This window comes from Danio aesculapii, chromosome 24, assembly GCF_903798145.1.
Source record: "Danio aesculapii chromosome 24, fDanAes4.1, whole genome shotgun sequence".
In the NCBI taxonomy this organism is placed as follows: domain Eukaryota; kingdom Metazoa; phylum Chordata; class Actinopteri; order Cypriniformes; family Danionidae; genus Danio; species Danio aesculapii.
Window position 1 is genome coordinate 3,839,924 of NC_079458.1, and position 22,500 is coordinate 3,862,423.

Below are 22,500 nucleotides of genomic sequence, written 5' to 3' on the forward strand. Positions count from 1 at the left end.
AGGGGGAATGTCATTATTAAATATTATGCTGACCATAATTTTTTGGCAAAATATTGGGATATTTTTCATCCAATATTTGTATTTCATTAGTTTTTTAGTTAGCAAATGCATTTTTAAATAGCTAACAATATAATTTAGCACAGTACAGCTACACATCCAGAGATCTTATGTCCATTTATCATACTTAGAAGTTCATGTGTGGATTTCACAGATATAAAAATGTGAAATATGTGCGACATGTACATTTCAAAATATTGCAAAACAAAAGGCCGTTTACATTTTTCCCAACACCATTAGAATAACAAAACGCTGTCAATAGATTATCCATGATTAATCTCATACAAAATATACACTCACTGGCCACTTTATTAGGTACACCTTTCCAACTGCTCGTTAACACAAATTTCTAATCAGCCAATCACATGACAGCAACTCAATGCATTTAGGCATGTAGACATGGTCAAGACGATCTGCTGCAGTTTAAACCGAGCATCAGAATGGGGAAGAAAGGGGATTTAAGAGACTTTGAACGTGGCATGGTTGTTGGTGCCAGACGGGCTGGTCTGAGTATTTCAGAAACTGCTGATCTACTGGGATTTTCACGCACAACCATCTCTAGGGTTTACAGAGAATGGTCTGAACAAGAGAAAATATCCAGTGAGCGGCAGCTCTGTGGGTGCAAATCCCTTGTTGATGCCAGAGGTCAGAGGAGAATGGCCAGACTGGGTCCAGCTGATAGAAAGGCAACAGTAACTCAAATAAGCACTTGTTACAACCTGCAGAAGAGCATCTCTAAACGCACAACACATCCAACCTTCATCCATCCTGCCGTGTATAAACGGTCCAGGCTGGTGGTGGTGGTGTAATGGTGTGGGGGATATTTTCTTGGCACACTTTGGGCTCATTAGTACCAATTGAGCATCGTGACGACGCCACAGCCTACCTGAGTATTGTTGCTGACCATGTCCATCCCTTTATGACCACAGTGTCTCCATCTTCTGATGGCTACTTCCAGCAGGATAACACACCATGTCATAGAGCGCAAATCATCTCAGATTGGTTTCTTGAACATGACAATGAGTTCACTGTACTCAAATGGCCTCCACACCCACCAGATCTCAACCCAATAGAGCATCTTTGGGACGTGGTGGAACGGGAGATTCGCATCATGGATGTGCAGCTGACAAATCTGCAGCAACTGTGTGATGCTATCATGTCAATATAGAGCAAAATCTCTGAGGAATATTTCCAGGACCTTGTTTAATCTCTGCCACAAAGGATTAAGGCAGTTCTGAAGGCAAAAGCGAGTCCAACCCGGTGCTAGTAAGGTGTACCTAATAAAGTGGCCGGTGAGTGTAAGTATTCTCAGATATAGCAATATATCAGATCCATATGGGCATTGTTATGGTTTAATGCTCATACATGTGTGTGTCTCAGTTGAAATGATTTACAATATGTTTATAATTATAATATATTTTCAAAGTTGTGAATTAAATGTTTTTATTATATTATGTATTAAATTATATATATATTTTTTTATGTTTTATGCATAAATACATTTACACATTTTAATGCTTGCTTCATATTTGAGTGCAAGTTATTTCAATAAGTCAGTGTTGCAGCAGTTTTATTTAGTGCAGATGGGACCGTCCCAACCTCGAGCACTTGAGAATAGAGGAGTGATTTCGGAGAGCAGAAGGGAAGAATGGACGGATGAAGGGGGGAGGGAGGAGAGAGGCAGAAAAAAGACTAAAATAGAAAGTTTGATCAATAATTCAGGCTCTGAGGAACATTATTATTTCATCAGCTCTGAAGTACAGCCGCAGTGATGCTGTAACCTGACGGTAAGACTGCATCTGTACTTAACAGTCGACACTGATTCGCTCGGACATCCAGTGCTTTCACATCTCTCTCCCACCGTTAGCTTTTACACACAGATAGATACAGATAGATAGTTACAGCAGTTGACACATTTGATAAGGACATTTTACAGCATTGCTTATTTTGTGATCTTTAAAGGGACAGTTCCTTACAAACGGAAAATCTGTCATCATTTACTGACCATTTACTTGTTTCTTTCTTCTGTTGAACACAAATGAAGATATTTTGAAAAATGCTGGAAACTGGTAACCATTGACTTTCATAGCTAATATGGAAGTCAATGGTTTCTGGTTTCCAGCTTTAATTAATATCTTAATTTTTGTTTAACAGAAGAAAGGAACCCATAAAAGTTTAAAACAAGTAAATAGTCAATATTCATTTTTGGGTGAACTATCTCTTTAAGTCAAGTTCAGGATTTAGTTTTGCGCGTATATAGGGATAGGGAAAAATCAGATATTGCCATATTTTATTTATTTGCAACTAAATATTTGTGATATGAATTCAGTTTGACTAGATCAGGGGTGTCCAAACTCAGTCCTGGAGGGCCGGTGTCCTGCATCTAGCTCCAACGTCCTTCAACAAACCTGCCTGGAAGTTTTATACCTGTATACCTAGAAAGAGCTTGATTAGCTGGTTCTAATTGGGGTTGGAACTAAAATATGCAGGACACCGGCCCTCCAGCACTGAGTTTGGACACCCCTGATCTATTCAAACTGAAGTTTGGGCACCCCTGGACTAGATGGTTTGAACCGCACTCTATGATGTTGTTACACATTTAAGATGTTTAAGTGGGATGCTGTAACATTTAGGTGAGACAGATCAAGGATGAGGCAGGAATCAATTCTCTATTTAAGCTTTTTTACTCAGTGGTTTAAACAATAACATTAATAAATGGAAAAAAAGAAATAAACGTTTACAATTATTCTCTTTAAACAAGAACAATGAGTGTAAGCCAAAGCAAAGAAATGAACAAAACAATCCTTAAATCTAAACTGTGGACTAGGTGACAAAAAGAAATAATACAAATAAAAACTGAGATCTTCAGTGTACACGACACCTAAACTAAACTAATTAAACTGCAAAACTAAAATTACACAAGTGGCAAAACACTTAAAGTAATCTAACACAAATCCATCTAAACTAAAGCAAACCTAACAAGACGGTCAAGGGCTCAGTTTAGAATCACACAACAACAATTAGATTATTTTACTTAAACCCAACGAAGTTCAACAAGCAAACTCGAATTACCACAGTAAACTGAGATAATAAATCACTAAACAGCTTAAGCATGTCAAAAAACAAACTGCGTTGAGCACAAAAAGGTATGCCGAGGCAGAGCGCACACCACACACTGGTCTGTCAGGGCTTGTGGCTCGTCAAGGGGATTGGTGGAACCGACACTGTCATAATGATGCTGAACCAATAGGAACTATAGTTCAGGATTTTTGTTTATGCTCATATATACTGTAGGGATGCATGTTATTGGAAAAAGTCTGACATCTTATTTTTCTGCTGTGAATATTTGCAATATAAATACAACTCACTAGATGCTTTGAACAGCTATTTTGGACTGTTTTCTATGGAGTCTAACAGTATTCAGGTACAGAAATTGAATAATCTCAGTGCAGTCCAAATATCTAAAAATTCTCAGATCAAGTAAGAAATGTAGTTTTGTGTTCAACTTCAGAAGAAATAAATCAACATTAAGCTTTTTTTTGGTGCTGTAAGTAAAATAATCCTGTTTTCACTTTGAAATGTAGATATTTGGACTAGAAACAAGACAAAAGTTCTAAGCTAAAAAAAACTTTGCTTAAATCTGTATAAATTGAGTAATTAAATACAATCCTGTAGCTCCTGCTCAACTGTATTGTATCATATTGCGATGTGACTTGCAGATGTGCAGATTGCGATATCGATGCTGAAACCATATTGTAAAGCCCTAGTTAGTGTTGTGCTCCAATATCTGAAACTGAGAATTAAAGTCAATCATGTGTGTGTTTGTGCTGGGATCTTAAGTGTTGTGGGGTTTGAAACAAGTAAATAGCAAGTCAATATTCATTTTTTTGGTGAACTATCCCTTTAAGTCCAGTTTCAAGATGTTATTTTGCTCATATATAAGGCTCCACGATATTGCAAAAATCTGATATCTTATTTTTCTGCTGTGAATATTTGCAATATGAATAATACAGTTTAACTAGATGGTTTGAACAGCTCTATTTGATGGTTTTCTATGGAGTCTAACAGTATTCAGAAATTGAATAATCTCAGTGCAATAAAATGCTTTTCTTCCTTTGCTCAAGTCCAAATATCTAAAAATTCTCAGATCAAGCAAGAAATGTAGTTTTGTGTTCAACTTCAGAAGAAATAAATCAACATTAAGCTTTTTTTTTTTGGTGCTGTAAGTAAAATAATCCTGTTTTCACTTTGAAATGTAGATATTTGGACTTGAAACAAGACAAAAACTTGAAACAAGAAAAACTTTTTGCATAAATTGTATAAAATCCATATAAATACTGTAATTAAATACAATTCTGTAGCTCCTGCTCAACTATATTTTATCATACTGCTCTGTGACTATTGTGAATGTGCAGATTGAGATATCGATGCTGAAACCATATATTGTGCAGCCCTATACAGGCCTGTAGCCAGCCTGGCGAGAGGGGTGCTTCTTTTCCTCAAAAAGTGGACCGTTTTGCAGTTATTCATTCCTTCCTTCATTTTCCTTTAACTTAATGCCTTATTTATCAGGGGTCACCACAGCGGAATGAACCACCAACTTATCCAGCATATGTTTTACACAGCGGATGCCCTTCCAGATGCAACCCAGTACTGGGAAACACCCATACACTCACAATTTTTAATTATTCAACTGTTTATATATATATATGTTGTACAGTGACCTTGGATTTCATGCTTTAAATAAAATGTATTATTATTATTATTATTATTATTATTATTATTATTATTATTATTACATGCACACTCATACGCTACGGCCAATTTAGCTTATTCAATTCACCTACAGCCTACATGTGTTTAGACTGTGGGGGAAACCAGAGCACCCGGAAGAAACCCATACCAACCAGGGAAGAACATGCAAACTCCTAAAACATAACATTAATAATAATGTAGAGCTTAATGATTTTTCTAGCCTCTCTTGTAAAAAATACATTTGAAAAATCATAAATAACAAGAATAGCCTGATTAGTATTAAAATTTGGTCTTTTTTTCCTTCAAGAATGAGGTTCTAGATCTAGAATATAAGTTTCTTGTAAAATGTTGTCTCTATTTACCAACAATACAGTAGGTCCAACACAATCTCACAGCAATTCGTAACTTTTTGATTTAGTGGCTAATTCGTATGAATTTGTACGATCTAATTCGTACAATTTAATATGATTTGCTCATCCCCCAATGACGGTTGGGTTTAGGGGTGGGGTTAGGTGCCACGCCTACTTTTTAAAATTGTACAATTTTGTACAACTGAACTCGAATTAGCCAATGAACTGACATACGTAAAATACTTACGTTTTCTCATGAGATCAGGCTGGTAGGTCAGTAGTAAAGGACGACTTCACTTCAGATTCCGCTTGGTCTTAAAGCCTTTGATGGGTTGTTTTCATAATTTATGATGGACGACATGGTGGCCCAGTGGTTAGCACTGTGGAGTTTGCATGTTCTCCCCATGTTGGTATGGGTTTCCTCCGGGTGCTCCGGTTTGGCCCACAGTCCAAACACATGCGCTATAGGTGAATTGAAGAAACTAAATTGGCCGTAGTGTATGAGTGTGAATGTGAGAGTGTATAGGTGTTTCCCAGTATTGGGTTGCAGCTGGAAGGGCATCCGCTGTGTAAAATATGCTGGATAAGTTGGTGGTTCATTCCGCTGTAGCAACCCCTGATGAGTAAAGGCACTAAGCCGAAGGAAAATGAATGAGTGAATGAATGATGTCTTAGCAGTAAAAATAGGACAAATGAGCTCAGGTATGAGACAAATTCTGGACCTTTGTTGGTGGGGGGTGAGTCTTTTGAACCACCCGAACCCCGACTGGTTACAGGCCTGTAATTAGCGATGTGCTTGAATCTCTAAAACAGAATTAAAGTCAGTCATGTGCGTGTTTGTGCTGGGATCATGAGTGTTGTGGGGTAAAACTGCTCTCTTCAGTTTATGAATGTTTAATGTGGTCCTGTCGTGACATTTGAGTTCCAGTTAAAGGAATCTGCAGCTCTCACAGAGTGTTACTCTGTGTTTCATCTGGATTCAGTGTGACACGTTGGTTCATTATGAATGTGAACTGCATGGGAGATTTTTCACTTTCATGAGCACTTGCGAACATGAACAACCTGTTATTAAAAAGCAGAAGTTATATAAGTTTACAAAGAACATGCTGTTTATTTTGGATTAATACAGTGTGTCTTAATAAAGTTAATACAGCCCTAGAAGAGAATTGTTACAGATAATTCAATCATATACAGTGCAGGACATATTGCAGTGTTTTCATATTATTTTAGTGTCTTGTTCAAGTACACTGTAAAACCCAACAGTCAACTTTATCAATTGAATTGAGTTTAGTTAACTCAAATTTGACTGAGAGTTAATTCTACTTATTTGAAAAGAGTTTGAACTCAGTGGTGAACGTAATGAGTTAATTAAATACTTCATTACTTCAACTCAAATAGAGTAAGTTCACAGTACTCATATTGATATATATATATTTTTTTAACTCAAATGGTTTGTAGAAATTGATTTCCTCAAGCGGTTTGAGTTGCCTAAACTTATTGGGTTTTGCAGTACTCAGTTGGTTTGAGTTCTCTTCACTTATTGGCTTTTCCTGTCCTCAAATTGCTTAGTTTACTCAAATGGATTAAGTTCACGGTACTCATTACGATTAGTTTTTGAACTTAAATGGTTTGTTGCAATCGTTTCCTCAAATGGTTTTTGAGTTACCTCAACTTTTGGGGTTTTACTGTGTATGATTTTTGCTGCTTCTTCAAACTTATTTAAAATGAGCTGAATCAACACAATTCTTGAGGGTTTTTTGGGACAACTTGTTTATGTTCAATTTACTTAAATTTGTTTAAATGAGCTAGATCAACACAATTCTGTTTTTTTTTTGGGGGGGGGGCAACTTAATTGTTTTATGTTCAATCTACTTAAATTTGTTTAAAATGAGCTGGATCAACACAATTCTGTTTTTTTTGTGGACAACTTAATTGATTTATTTTCAATCCACTTAAATTTGTTTAAAATGAGTTGAATTTACACAATACTTGATTTTTTTCTGGGACAACTTAATTGTTTTCTGTTCAATTCAACTTAAATTTGTTTAAAATGTTCAAATTTGTTTAAATTTGTTAAAAAAACACATTACTAATGCTTTGCTTCTTAGACTTTACACACCTGAAACTTGCCTATAGCGCTTGTTCACTGCTGCTCTTATAGTTGTGTGAATTGCTTCCTTGTCCTCATTTGTAAGTCGCTTTAGATAAAAGCGTCTGCTAAATGTAAATGTAATTGTAAAATGAGCTGAATTAACACAATTCTTGATTTTTTTTCTGGGACAAATTAATTGTTTTATGTTCAATCCACTTAAGTTTGTAAAAACAATGAATCGTTTTGTGTTGGGACAGCATGATGGAATCCAGCATTTTTTACAATGCAGAATTCCTTTCCAGAAATAAAAGCTGATGCATAATTACCGTCATGCTGTGAGAGTTTAGAGCAATAAATGAGTTATTGCGAATTCATTATTAATGCACGCTGCCAAAAATATTTAAGCCTATTTTAGGATTGCATATCAAATTTACATGCATTTGGCTCATGCAGATTTAACCTAAACTAATAAACTCAATGTGATATATTTGTCAGTTTTACATAAATTAACATTTTTCTTTATGCATTTTTTAAAATTATTTAGAAACGACTCAGAAAACTCATCCAGAATAATAAAACCGATTGACAAATATGCACAACAATAAGTTTCTTTTTAAAATGTTTGTAATTAGTTTATTGTAAAGCAGGGTGAGCAATGTTTTTATACAGTTCTAATGCTGAAGCCATAATCTTTTAGCATATTTTTTATTATTTTATTGACTATTTTGTTATGATTTACTAGAATGAGCCATTTTTTATTCTAAATATGAATTAGATTTTTTAAATAATTACTAAACTATTATTGTTATTCCTTTTTTTGAGTGTGTTTGGAGCATTTCAGAGTATATCTTTAGAGAAATTGTTGATTTTATTTTTATATTAATCTCCTATCACATAAGACACAACAACAAAATAATGAATCTAAAAATGAATGGATTCATAAATAAAGTTGGTGTAAAATTCATTTAAAAATCAGTTTTGGGCAAGGGAGGATTGCCAAAATCATTTCATAATCTGTATTATAGCTAGTCTAAAGAATAGCTGTAATACAAAAGTCATTATTATTGTCTTTATGAGAAAAAAGGGTTAAATCAAAATAATTCTCTTGTTTTTGCGTTAAATTTAAGGCAATTTAAGCCTTTAATCTGGAAGAATATGAACAAAAGAAAGCGACAGTTCCTCCATTTCATTTACTCTTCATTTAGTCTTAATGAAGTCTTAGAGAAGCATTAAAGATCATTAGTAGCACTTTACTTTAAGTCACAATTCACAGTATTAAACCATTAACTACTACTTATCTGTTTGTTAATAATAATTTTGGGTAGGATAAGGGATGCAGAATAAGATCATACTTTATAACTACTAATGAATAGGCAGGTAATAAGCCAGTAGTTAATAGCGTTGAATAATGACCTAAACAGAAGTGTTACTGATCATTCAACACAGATTTTCCTCAGTTTTGTCAGGATTTTGGAGATACATTTTAAACACTGTTCTCACTACAGATATCGGTGGTGATGGTAGTCTAGCAATGATTTTAAATAAACCTACTGATTTATAATACTTTTGTTTTAGTGTTAAATCTGAGCACAATTGTAGCCTTTAATCTGCGACAGTTCCTCCTTTTCATTTGCTCTTCGTTTAGTCTTATTACAGTCTCAGAGGAACATTGAAGAACCGGAACCTGCGACTGTTATTTTTCCATATTGTGACGCGGTTCCTAGAGAAACGGAATATTAAATGAGAAAACAGTGGGCGGGGCTTGTTTTTTCGACTGTGAGGTGATTGGATGTAGTAATGTAGGCATTTTATTTAGTAAGATGGGGGAAAGAGTTTGGGGAGAGTTATTATTACAAGTTATTATACACCTCTTCCTCACCATTTTTGTTTACTAAAAAATAATGGGCCGTAATTACACTGGGATTTTTCATCTGTTTCAAACTTTGAATAATTGGATCACTCATCAACAGAACAAAACAGAGATATGATCACTAACTTTATCAGCAGCAGGGTGGATTACTGTAATGGCCTCCTCACTGGCCTCCCCAAAAAGACAGTCAGACAGTTGCAGCTCATCCAGAATGCTGCGGCCAGAATTCTGACCAGAACCAGGAAATCAGAGCACATCACACCTGTCCTTAGGTCTTTACACTGGCTCCCAGTTACATTCAGAATAGATTTAAAAGTATTATTACTGGTCTATAATTCACTAAATGGCCTAGGACCTCAATATATTACAGATGTGCTCACTGAATACAAACCTAACAGATCACTCAGATCTTTAGGATCAAATAAACTAGAAATTCCAAGAGTTCAGTCAAAGCAGGGTGAATCTGCCTTCAGCTACTAACAGCGCCCCTCACTGCTGGAATCAGCTTGCAGAAATGATCAGATGTGCTCCAACATTAGGCACATTCAAATCAAGACTGAAAACACATCTGTTTAGCTGTGCCTTTACTGAATGAGCACTGTGCTACATCACACAGATCGCACTATTATGTTTTTCTCTTCTTTTTCATTCTTTTATAACACATTTTATCTGTTTTTATGCTTATTTATTTTATTTTTTTTAACCATTTTTAAAATTTGTTTTTATTTCTCTTATACTTGTTTCTTTTATTCCTGTTTATGTAAAGCACTTTGAATTGCCGCTGTGTATGAAATGTGCTATATAAATAAACTTGCCTTGCCTTGCCTAACTGTAAATTGTGGTCACTTGCGATCCATATTTACTGCATCCACAACTGTTTATCAGTCATTTAGAACCCTCATGTACAAATCAGAGCTCCAATTCGGGGATATTTACATCTATCTAGTTGATATTCCTCAGTGATTTATCATACTCTTGTTTTTGTGTTAAATCTGAGCCCAATTGTAGCCTTTAATCTGGGAGAATCTGAGAAGCGTCAGTCCTGCCATTTCATTTGCTCTTCATTTACAGTCTTTTTACAGTCTCGGAGGAACATTAAATCCACATGAACCGGAAGCTGCGACTGTTACGTTTACATATTGTGACGCAGTTCCTTAAGAAAGGGAATATTAAATGAGAATACAGTGGGCGGGGCTTGTTTTTTCTACTACGAGCTGATTGGGTGTAGTATTGTAGGCATTTCATTCAGAAAGATGGGGAGAAGGGTTTGGGGGGAGTTATTACAACCTAACAGACTCCTCCTCCTCCTCCTCCTCCTCCTCACCGTTTCTGTTTGCTGTAATTGATAGTTTTCAGTCATCTGACCTGTGCGGGCCAAAAAAAAGTGCTGTAATGGCAACTTCTCTGGTTTGTGCTGAGTTTCAATGGAAATCCCAGTCATATTTCCATCTGTTTCAAGCTTTGAATAATTTGATCACATATCAACAGAACAACACAGAGATATGATCACTAACTGTAAGTTGTGGTCACTTGTGATTCATATTTACTGCACCCACAACCGTTTCTCAGTCATTTAAAACCCTCATGTACATATTAGAACTCCAATTTGGCGATATTTACATGTATCTTGTTGATATTCCTCAGTGATTTAGTCATTGGTGATGGTGTTACAGCACATAAGTGTCTGATTTTTATATTTGGTTGTCAGTTAATATTTGCTAGAAGGTCAAATCTATTCGTTCACTTCTGCTATTATGACTTTGCATTTTAATTTATATTTTAATTGCGCTTTACCTGCAAATTAGGCTAGAAACTGTATTAAAAGCACACAAACACACTGACAGTTATATTTAGTATGGATTGTTATGGGTCAATGATGCTATCATTTAGCACAAATCCATTCATTTCTACAACAATTATTCATTTTTTTGGCTAAAAAAAGTTAAATTATTCAGCTTGTGAGTTGGTGGTCAGTGGGAGATAGTAATGTTTTACCCAGCACAGGCAAATATGCCGGAATAGTTGGTGGTTCATTCCGCAGTGGTGACCCCTGATAAATAAGGAACTAAGCCGAAGGAAAATAAATGAATCAACAGAACAAAACAGAGATATAATCTCTAACTGTAAGTTGTGGTCACATGCGGTCCATATTTATAGCACCAACAACCGTTTCTCAGTCATTTAAAACCCTCATGTCCATATCAGAGCTCCGATTCTGCAATATTTACATCTATCTTTTGGATATTCCTCAGTGATTTAGTCATTGGTGATGGTGTTAGAGCACTTTAGTGTCTGCTTTTTTATTTGGTGTTGATTTCTTTTACTTGGATTAATATTTGCTAGTAGGTCAAATCTATTCGTTCACTTCTGCTATTTTGACTTTGCAGTTGATTTATAGGTAACACTTTAGTTCAGCTCACGATTCATGCTATGAACTATTGACTTATTCCCTGCCTATTATTACGATATTAACTGTTCATTAGTAGTTATGAAGTATGATCTAATTCTACATCCCTAATCCTACCCAAAACCTAAACCTACTACCTTTCTAACTATTAATAAATGGTTAATTAGTAGCTTATTAAGCTAGTGGTGTTAGTAAATACCGTGAATTATGACTCAAATTAAAGTGTTACAGATTTATACTTTAATAGCACTTGACCTGTATATTAAAATAGAAACTTATTTAATATATATTTACATTTATCTTGAGGATATTCCTCAGTGATTTAGTCATTGGTGATGGTGTTACAGCACAGAAGTGTCTGCTTTTTTATTTGATGTTGATTTCTTTTGCTAATAATAATATTTACTAGAAGGTCAAATCTATTCGTTCACTTCTGGTATTTCGACTTTGCATTTTAATTTATACTTTAATAGCGCTTGACCTACAAATTATAATAGAAAAACTATAAAAAGCACACAAACACACTGACATTTAAAGTGTTGCATGGATTATTGGTCAATGATGCTATCATTCACCACAAATCCATACATTTCTACAACAATTATTCATTTTTTTAGGTAAAAAAATAAAGAGAAATTACTCTGCCTGTGAGTTGATGGTCAGCAGGAGGTAGTAGTGTTCTCCCCGGCACGGGGGCGTTCCCCTTATGGTGTGACGACACCTGAAAACTATCAATAGCGCTGTCAAAACAGACAGCTGAAGGGGCGTAGATAAGTATATTAGCCACACCCATTACCTCAGACAGACCTAATCTGAGAATCTATCTGAAAACAAACAGGAAGTGCATTTTCAGATATAATAATTAAAATTTTAGATGTGCAAACTATTTTTTATTCTTAAAGACATGCTCAGATCAATTGTTTACCATAAAACCAGCAATGTGAGCTAAACAAAGTCAATATGGTTAGTTTTGATTTCATGTGGACTTTAAAGATCATTAATTTAACGCCTCCATTTTGTTGGATTTGTATCTGAGGTGTGTGTGTGTGTGACCGTCAGAAACGCTGTTGTTGTTTTTGGTCAGGGTTTTGGAGAAGCGTCAGGAGAATGGAGAGACCATCGAGCTGTCAGCAGAAGGCCGTCCGGAGCTGCAGGAGGAGAAGGAGCTGCCGGTGGTGGACTGCACGTGTTTCGGTCTGCCACGGCGCTATATCATCGCCATACTGTCAGGCCTGGGCTTCTGCATCTCCTTCGGGATCCGCTGTAATCTAGGAGTGGCCGTCGTCAGCATGGTCAACAACCACACCGTCTACAGAGACGGAAAACCCTACGTCGTGGTAAGTAGAATTGTGTGTGTGTGTGTGTGTGTGTGTTAAACTCCACATCCATCCACCAGGCACTCAAATATTTTATTTCATCTGTAAGATAATATTTGGCTTGTGATGTTAGTCTAGCATTGGTTTTAATAACATTCCTGATTTATAATCATGAAAGGTTGTCAAAGCTTTTGATCTAGAGAAGGCACTGATGCAGATTTTAAGCAATAGGGGGCACTGCTTTAAATTTGGACTTATAGGTGGTGCTGAGATAAATTTTAACCAACTGGAGGCACTAAGACAAGTTTTCAAACCTAAGACCTATAAAGTGGCGTTGATTCAAATTTTGGCAAATCAGTGGTACTACGACATTTTTTGACTAACAGGTGACACTGAAAGTCAATGTAACCAATAGGTTAAGACTAATGCTGAGACTAAATTTGATCAAGAGGGCGGACTGATGCAGATTTCAAGCAATAGGAGGTGTTGCTTTGAATTTGGACTAATAGGTGGCGCAGAGACAAACTTCGACCAATTGGGGTACCTAAGACAAATTTTGGCAAACCCAAGACAAATTTTGGCAAATTTTGACAAATTTTCAGTAGGTGGCACTAAAGCCCAATCCCAATTCGAACCCTTAGCCCTTCCCTTTACCCCAACCTTTTGTTCTGCGCATTCACGTGAAGGGGTATGGGTGTCCCAATCTCTTTAGCTTGAAGGTGTAGCGCTAAGGTGAAGGTGTAGATAGCCCTTCGAACTGAGATTTTTGAGGACACACTCGAAACCATGGGGTAAGAAAATTTCCCAGAATACACCAGCCACAACGGCTGCATGGCTGCACAGTCAGGAGTCAGGAGATTAGCATTTCTTGTTATTATTACAAAGTTTTATAACAAACAAGCATATGTTTAATACATTTATAACCGTGTTCGTGTTTTACAGACATGCTTTAAAAAAAAAAGCTCAATTTGGCTATCTATAAACCATAATAATAACTCCTGTATAGCAGTCCCAAACATACTTTCACATCTGTCACTTGATGACACTTGAATACTCAAGCTAGTGGCTGGGAATGAGCTTTTTACAGTGTTTGGTATAACGTTAAGGGCACCAATGGTGAAAAATCTACTTTTCAAGCTGTTTGGACAGACATGTGTATAGATATAGTGTATAGGGGGTCATATTGGGGTGATATAAACACACCCAGTCCTTTATTTTTTTTTAATTTAACAACATAAAAACGGTGGACCAATTGGAGCGGTTTTCAGATCGACCGCAAATTGACGTAGGAGTGTGATCCCCCCGCCCACCGAATTGATTGACAGCTGCGCGTAATAACATGTCCCGGTAGTGACGTGTATAATCATATCAACAAGAGAGGACGTGCGCAAAGCAACCAGGAATAAAAGATCTGTTCAGTTTACTAGGATCATCAATCATCATCAAATGTGATCAAGAGTGAGTTTCACAAGTTTAAAATGTTATAAAACAGAGCATGTGTGTAATGAATTATAGCGATTTACTTCAGATTCACTTCATCAGCACAGCCGCGTCTCTCAACAATTATAAAAGAAGACGGTTCAACCTCAGTTTGTGGACGATAAATCAGGTTTATTTTGTACATTAACATAACAGATATCCGTACAGCAGTGGATATTAACCTGTATTCAGTCACATTTGCTTGCAAAAAGAGTGCAAAGCTAAATGCGTGCGCTGTCTGTTTGTGCTTCTGTGTGTGTGTGAGAACTTTGTAACGACATTGTGTGTGACTCAACGTTGCAACTCCTCAACAAATGCATTAAACACTCATTGGTAAAGTTCTTACTGTAGTATTTCTCACAAACGTTACGTGAGATCTGCTTCCTTTATGTTTGTCTGTTGTCTGAGGCAGCCAAGGGAGGAGATTAAGGCACGCTGAAAGACACGTAGAAACGGTGGGCGGGGAGGACTAGCCTTAAAGGTGCAGTACAACAAAACCGCCACCAGGTGCTAAAAGGTATAAAATAGAATCTTATAAAAGCTATAATAAATAATCTGATGGGTGTTTTGAGCTGAAACTTTACAGACACATTCTGGGGACACAAAAGACTGGAAAAAGGGGTAACCTAGGTGCCCTTTAATGTTATTTTCATATAGTTGATTATGACCATCATGTAAATACACAGTACAGTTGCGATCTTATTGCCATATTAGATCGTTTTGATAACATGATATATGCCTTCAGTGATTTCCTGAAGATAAATACCAAAAAATAACACAACTGGAATAACTACAGCAGTCGCTGCCGATTTCATGTGAAGTAAGCGCTCGTGATGACATTTGATGCCGTGTGCAGGTGCTGTAGTGCTGTCCTATTTCTTAGGGGTAAATTTAGAAGCCCTTTTCCTTCACACTCTGCTTCACGGGCCAAGAGGAAGAGGAAGGGGTAAAAAAATAGAATTGGGCCTAAAAGACATTTAGCTCAACAGGTAATGTAGATTCAAATTTTAGCAAATCAGTAATACAAAGACAAATTTTGGCCAATAGGTGACACTGACAAACATTTTGACCAATCAGGTGGCGCTGATTCAAATTTTGACAAATCTGTGGTACTAAGACAAATTTTGACCAATAACGTGATGTTGACACAAATTTTGACGATAGTTGGTGCTGACACAACGTTTAACGAATAGCCGCCGCTGATTCAAATATTGGCAAATCAAATAAGATTAATTTTGACCAATATGTGAGTGGTGTTAACTCAAATTTTGACCAACCAGTGGCACCAAGATAAATTTTTATCAGTGCTTTGGTGCTGTCCCTTATTTTGTGACATATTGAAGAAACTGACTCATTGAACATTGATCAATAGGTGGCGTTGCCAGAAAATTAGCCCAATAAGATTATGTTGACTCAGATTTTGACTAACCGGTGGTACCAGGGCCAGATTAACCAATGGGTATTATGGGCACAGGCCCAGGGGCCCGTGCGTACTTGGGGCCACTGCGAGGGGGTGGGAAATGTCTATTTTGGAGTGTCTATTTAGGCTAAGTACAAATAGCACACCTCATTGGAATAAGCATCAAGAACCAGGTTCAAATCCAGCATCTGATGAACACGTTCTTCTTTTTTCCCCCACTACATATCCGATTTTGCCTACTCTTCATCACGAGGAAAACAAGCAGGAATCATTAATAAGTGTGTGTATTATGGAGGACTCAGATTTATGGAACTGGATTGGAGAGGTGTTATATCTAAATCATATGCATTATTAGTTTATAGAAGTTATACATCAAAAATACCTTTAAATATAATTGTTTTAGTAGTACTTCTGCGAACTTGAACAAGTATATTAAAATCCATTAATTTTCACTAGTTATATTAGTATTTTTTTTAAAGTTTGCTTTAAATGCTTTAAAAATAAGTAAAATCTTTGTAAACTAGAAATGTACTGTATATCCGGTATTTAAAAAACGTGGGCAATACATTATAGATTAATTTTATTTAAAAATATTATATTAATCTTATTTTTTAATTCAACTATAGGGGTGCGGCCAGGTAGGGGGTCTACAAGACATTGTGCCCAGCGGCCTCTGAATTCTTAATCCAAGCCTGGGTGGTACTAAGACAAATCTTGATCAGTACAACCTAATTTTGACCAATAGGTAACAATGACACAAAATTCAACCAATAGTTGACAGGTATAGTACTTATTTCTAATAGTTGACAGATTTTGAACAGTAGTTGATGCTGACACAACTTTTAACCAATTGGTGCCTCTGCTTCTATTATAATCAATATACTTGGAATTGAAAGACAATTGATCCAGTAGGTATCAATGAAGCTAATTTTGACCATTATGTGGCACTGACAGCACGTGTGAGCACACTTAACCCAATGCGAAATTTTAAATCTAATGGGCAAATGAAAATAAATAGGTCAATAAAAGCAGTTATACTTGCAGCTGTGTAATTTAATAATACAAACATTAAATTTTGTGAGTAAACGCTGCATACTAAATAGTATTATGCTAAACATTAAGCAACAATAAGCATTTCAATGCAGTGTTATGCTACAATAATGCCACTTGAATGGAATGGAAGCACATCTGAAGTGCGTGCAGTAATATTTCTGCAGTATAGTATTTTTGTTCAGTAGGTTTTAGATGAAGTGCATGTTTTCTGCTTGTGTGTTTCAGAAAGCACAGTTCAACTGGGATCCAGAGACTGTAGGAATGATTCATGGCTCCTTTTTTTGGGGATATATCGTCACTCAGATTCCAGGAGGTTTTATCTGTCAGAAGTTTGCTGCCAACAGGTCAGTCAGTGATCCGGTCACTGAATGAAGATGTACAGAAGAACAAAACACTCTTAAAGCAGTGCATGTGTCTCTGTTTTTTCAGGGTTTTTGGCTTTGCGGTGGTGTCCACGTCTATCCTGAATATGATGATTCCCACTGCGGCACGAATGCACTTCGGCTGTGTGATTCTAGTGAGGATATTACAGGGGCTCGTTGAGGTAAACAAAAATAAAAGACATTAATGCATTTGATCGAAAGTAAGTTTTGACTTGATTTCAGTCAGGATCACTTTCATCAAAGATAGATAGATAGATAGATAGATAGATAGATAGATAGATAGATAGATAGATAGATAGATAGATAGATAGATAGATAGATAGATAGATAGATAGATAGATAGATAGATAGATAGATAGATAGATAGATAGATAGATAGATAGATAGATAGATAGATAGATAGATAGATAGATAGATAGAAAGAAAGAAAGAAAGAAGTTCTTAGTAGAGTTCTTAGTATTTAGCATAATTTTTTATTGAGTTTATTTACTTATTTTATTCATTCATTCATTTCGGGTTAGTCCCTTTATTCATTAGGGGTTGCCACAGCGGAAAGAATCGCCAACTATTCCAGCATATGTTTTACACAGCAGATGGCTTCCAGCTGCAACCCATAATGGGAAACATCAATACACACTCATTCACGACGGCCAATTTAGTTAATTCATTTCACCTATAGCGCATGTGTTTGGACCGTGGGAGAAACTGAAGCAAACCAGAATATTTTTATTAATTTATTTTTCTTTCTTTCTTTCTTTCTTTCTTTCTTTCTTTCTTTCTTTCTTTCTTTCTTTCTTTCTTTCTTTCTTTCTTTCTTTCTTTCTTTCTTTCTTTCTTTCTTTCTTTCTTTCGTGGGGTCGATTTGGGTTGGGGTAAGGGTTTGGTTGTTTTCATAAATGTATTTTTTATTACTCCAAGTTTAAAACCAGCAGATTATACTATGCAGTTTGCATGTCATGTACTTACTTCTGAAAGTAGCATTCGTATAAATTTAACGTTACTTCTGTAAGTAGCATTCGTATAAATTTAACGTTACTTCTGAAAGTAGTATTCGTATATATTTAACGTTACTTCTGAAAGTAGCATTCGTATAAATTTAACGTTACTTCTGAAAGTAGCATTCGTATATATTTAATGTTACTTCTGAGAGTAGCATTCGTATAAATTTAACGTTACTATTGAAAGTAACAATCGTATAAATTTAACGTTACTTCTGAGAGTAGCATTCGTATATATTTAATGTTACTTCTGAGAGTAGCATTCGTATAAATTTAACGTTACTTCTGAGAGTAGCATTCGTATATATTTAACGTTACTTCTGTAAGTAGCATTCGTATAAATTAAACGTTACTTCTGAAAGTAGCATTCGTATAAATTTAACGTTACTTCTGTAAGTAGCATTCGTATAAATTTAACGTTACTTCTGAAAGTAGTATTCGTATATATTTAACGTTACTTCTGAAAGTAGCATTCGTATAAATTTAACGTTACTTCTGAAAGTAGCATTCGTATATATTTAATGTTACTTCTGAGAGTAGCATTCGTATAAATTTAACGTTACTATTGAAAGTAACAATCGTATAAATTTAACGTTACTTCTGAGAGTAGCATTCGTATATATTTAATGTTACTTCTGAGAGTAGCATTCGTATAAATTTAACGTTACTTCTGAGAGTAGCATTCGTATATATTTAACGTTACTTCTGAGAGTAGCATTCGTATATATTTAACGTTACTTCTGAAAGTAGCATTTGTATATATTTAACGTTACTTCTGAGAGTAGCATTCGTATATATTTAACGTTACTTCTGAGAGTAGCATTCGTATATATTTAACGTTACTTCTGAGAGTAGCATTCGTATATATTTAACGTTACTTCTGAAAGTAGCATTCGTATATATTTAACGTTATTTCTGAGAGTAGCATTCGTATATATTTAACGTTACTTCTGAAAGTAGCATTCGTATATATTTAACATTACTTCTGAGAGTAGCATTCGTATATATTTAACGTTACTTCTGAGAGTAGCATTCGTATATATTTAACGTTACTTCTGAAAGTAGCATTCGTATATATTTAACATTACTTCTGAAAGTAGCATTCGTATATATTTAACATTACTTCTGAAAGTAGCATTCGTATATATTTAACATTACTTCTGAAAGTAGCATTCGTATAAATTTAACATTACTACTGAAAGTAGCATTCGTATAAATTTAACGTTACTTCTGAAAGTAGCATTCGTATATATTTAACGTTACTTCTGAAAGTAGCATTCGTATATATTTAACGTTACTTCTGAAAGTAGCATTCGTATAAATTTAACGTTACTTCTGAAAGTAGCATTCGTATAAATTTAACATTACTTCTGAAAGTAGCATTCGTATATATTTAACGTTACTTCTGAAAGTAGCATTCGTATATATTTAACGTTACTTCTGAAAGTAGCATTCATATAAATTTAACGTTACTTCTGAAAGTAGCATTCGTATATATTTAACATTACTTCTGAAAGTAGCATTCGTATAAATTTAACATTACTTCTGAAAGTAGCATTCGTATAAATTTAACGTTACTTCTGAAAGTAGCATTCGTATATATTTAACGTTACTTCTGAAAGTAGCATTCGTATATATTTAACGTTACTTCTGAAAGTAGCATTCATATAAATTTAACATTACTTCTGAGAGTAGCATTGGTATATATTTAACGTTACTTCTAAAAGTAGCATTCATATAAATTTAACGTTACTTCTGAAAGTAGCATTCATATAAATTTAATGTTACTTCTGAGAGTAGCATTCGTAAATATTTAACGTTACTTCTGAAAGTAGCATTCGTATAAATTTAACAATACTCCTGAAAGTAGCATTCGTATAAATTAAACGTTACTTCTGAGAGTAGCATTCGTATACATTTAACGTTACTTCTGAAAGTAGCATTTGTATAAATTTAATGTTACTTCTGAAAGTAGCATTCGTATATATTTAACGTTACTTCTGAAAGTAGCATTCGTATATATTTAACGTTACTTCTGAAAGTAGCATTCGTATATATTTAACGTTACTTCTGAAAGTAGCATTCGTATAAATTCAACGTTACTTCTGAAAGTAGCATTCGTACAAATTTAACGTTACTTCTGAAAGTAGCATTCGTATAAATTCAACGTTACTTCTGAAAGTAGCATTCGTACAAATTTAACAATACTCCTGAAAGTAGCATTCGTACAAATTTAACACTACTTCTGAAAGTAACATTCGTATAAATTCAACGTTACTTCTGAAAGTAGCATTCGTATAAATTTAACGTTACTATTGAAAGTAACAATCGTATAAATTTAACGTTACTTCTGAAAGTAACATTCGTATAAATTTAACGTTACTTCTGAAAGTAGCATTCGTATAAATTTAACGTTACTTCTGAGCGTAGCATTCATATAAATTTAACGTTACTTCTGAAAGTAGCATTCGTATAAATTTAACACTACTTCTGAAAGTAGCATTCGTATAAATTTAATGTTACTTCTCAGAGTAGCATTCGTATAAATTTAACGTTACTTCTGAAAGTAACGTTCGTATAAATTTAATGTTACTTCTCAGAGTAGCATTCGGATAAATTTAACGTTACTTCTGAAAGTAGTATTTGTATAAATTTACCATTACTTCTGAAATTAGCATTTGAATAAATTAAATGCTACTTCTGAAAGTAGCATTTGTATAGATTTAATGTTATTTTTGAAAGTAGCATTCGTATAAATTAAACGTTACTACCAGGGCTTAATTTGTGCTGGAACACGCCCGATCCGTATTTTAACGATTCCCCGCCTCAACCAGTCTCCTACCCCTTCCGCTGTTCACTTTCACTTTCTTCCGCGACTCCCCAACCCTCTTCACTTTCGTCCGCGACAACCCCCCACTCTTCACTTTCATCATTCGCCCACGACACCCCTCCGCCATCCAAAACCCCCCGCCTCCAGTCATCACTTTTGGGTAACATGCCGGATCCATTACCCCGATCTGTTCCGGGACCTCGCAATTCACAAATTAAGCACTGGTTACTACTGAATGTAGCATTGGTATAAATTTAACGTTACTTCTGAAAGCAGCATTCGTATAAATATAACGTTAATTACGAAAGTAGCATTCATAGAAATTTAACATTACTTCTGAAAGTAGCATTTGTTTAAATTTAACGTTACTTCTGTGTTGGAAAAAAAATTTTCCTTAAACTTTGGTTTAAAATTTGGTTTAAACAGAAATTGGGGATAATATACAGGAGGGCTAATAATTCAGAAGGGCTAATAATTCTGACTTCAACTGTATACATTCACTCTAGATTTAGTCAAACGGAGCAGGGGATCTAGTTTTTCTCTGCACACAGTAATGCTCTGAATATAGTGTATGACATCATCTGCTGTTTCTCCTGCTCAGGGTGTTTCTTACCCAGCATGTCACGGGATCTGGGCGAAATGGGCTCCGCCTCTAGAGAGAAGCCGATTGGCCACAACAGCGTTCTGTGGTGAGGTCATTCATTCTGGTTAACAGTGTAATATCTGTGGTCAGCTGTCTGTAAGGTTTATTCAGTTTAATAGTTGCTGTTTGGGTTTGACTTTCATTTATTTATTTAATTATTTGTCTGTTTGTTTGTTGTTTTTGTTTATTGTACTGGAATAACCCTAAATAATTAAAACAATTATAATATGAATGTTATGTTGTTATTTTTTATTATTAAAATATGATATAATTAGAATAACTATTTTAATATAATTAGTAAATGATCTTCTTTTAACATTAATAATAATAATAAAAGAAATATATATATATATATATATATTGTCATTATTATTAATAGTAATAATAATACTATTGATAATAACAATAATAATAATAATAATAATAATAAATAATAATATTTAAAATCTGAAAAATATGTAGTTTATTTTAGACAAATTTCATAAAAAAATATTCATCTTCTATTTATTATTATTATTGTTGTTGTTGTTGTTTTTATAAATATTATTATCATTGTTATTATTATTATTATTATTATTATTATTATTATTATTGTTGTTGTTATTTTTATAATCATTGTTATTATTATTATTATTGTTGTTGTTGTTGTTGATGTTGTTGTTTTTATAAATATTATTATCATTGTTATTATTATTATTATTATTATTATTATTATTATTATTGTTGTTGTTGTTGTTATTTTTATAATCATTGTTATTATTATTATTGTTGTTGTTGTTGTTGTTGTTATTAATAATAATATTATTATTATTATTATTATTATTATTATTATTATTATTGTTGTTAT

At 34.6% G+C, this 22,500-nt stretch overlaps 1 protein-coding gene across 1 annotated transcript in view; it reads left to right on the forward strand.

Moving 5' to 3' along the window:
- The window catches only part of slc17a7b (solute carrier family 17 member 7b), a 36,874-nt gene that overhangs the window by 4,508 nt on the left and 9,866 nt on the right, over positions 1 to 22,500 (forward strand). Inside the window, exons 2-5 of the mRNA XM_056450737.1 lie at positions 12,616 to 12,868; positions 17,025 to 17,143; positions 17,229 to 17,343; positions 21,612 to 21,699. Coding sequence (XP_056306712.1) covers positions 12,616 to 12,868; positions 17,025 to 17,143; positions 17,229 to 17,343; positions 21,612 to 21,699 — 575 coding nt within the window. The remainder of the gene's footprint in view (positions 1 to 12,615; positions 12,869 to 17,024; positions 17,144 to 17,228; positions 17,344 to 21,611; positions 21,700 to 22,500) is intronic.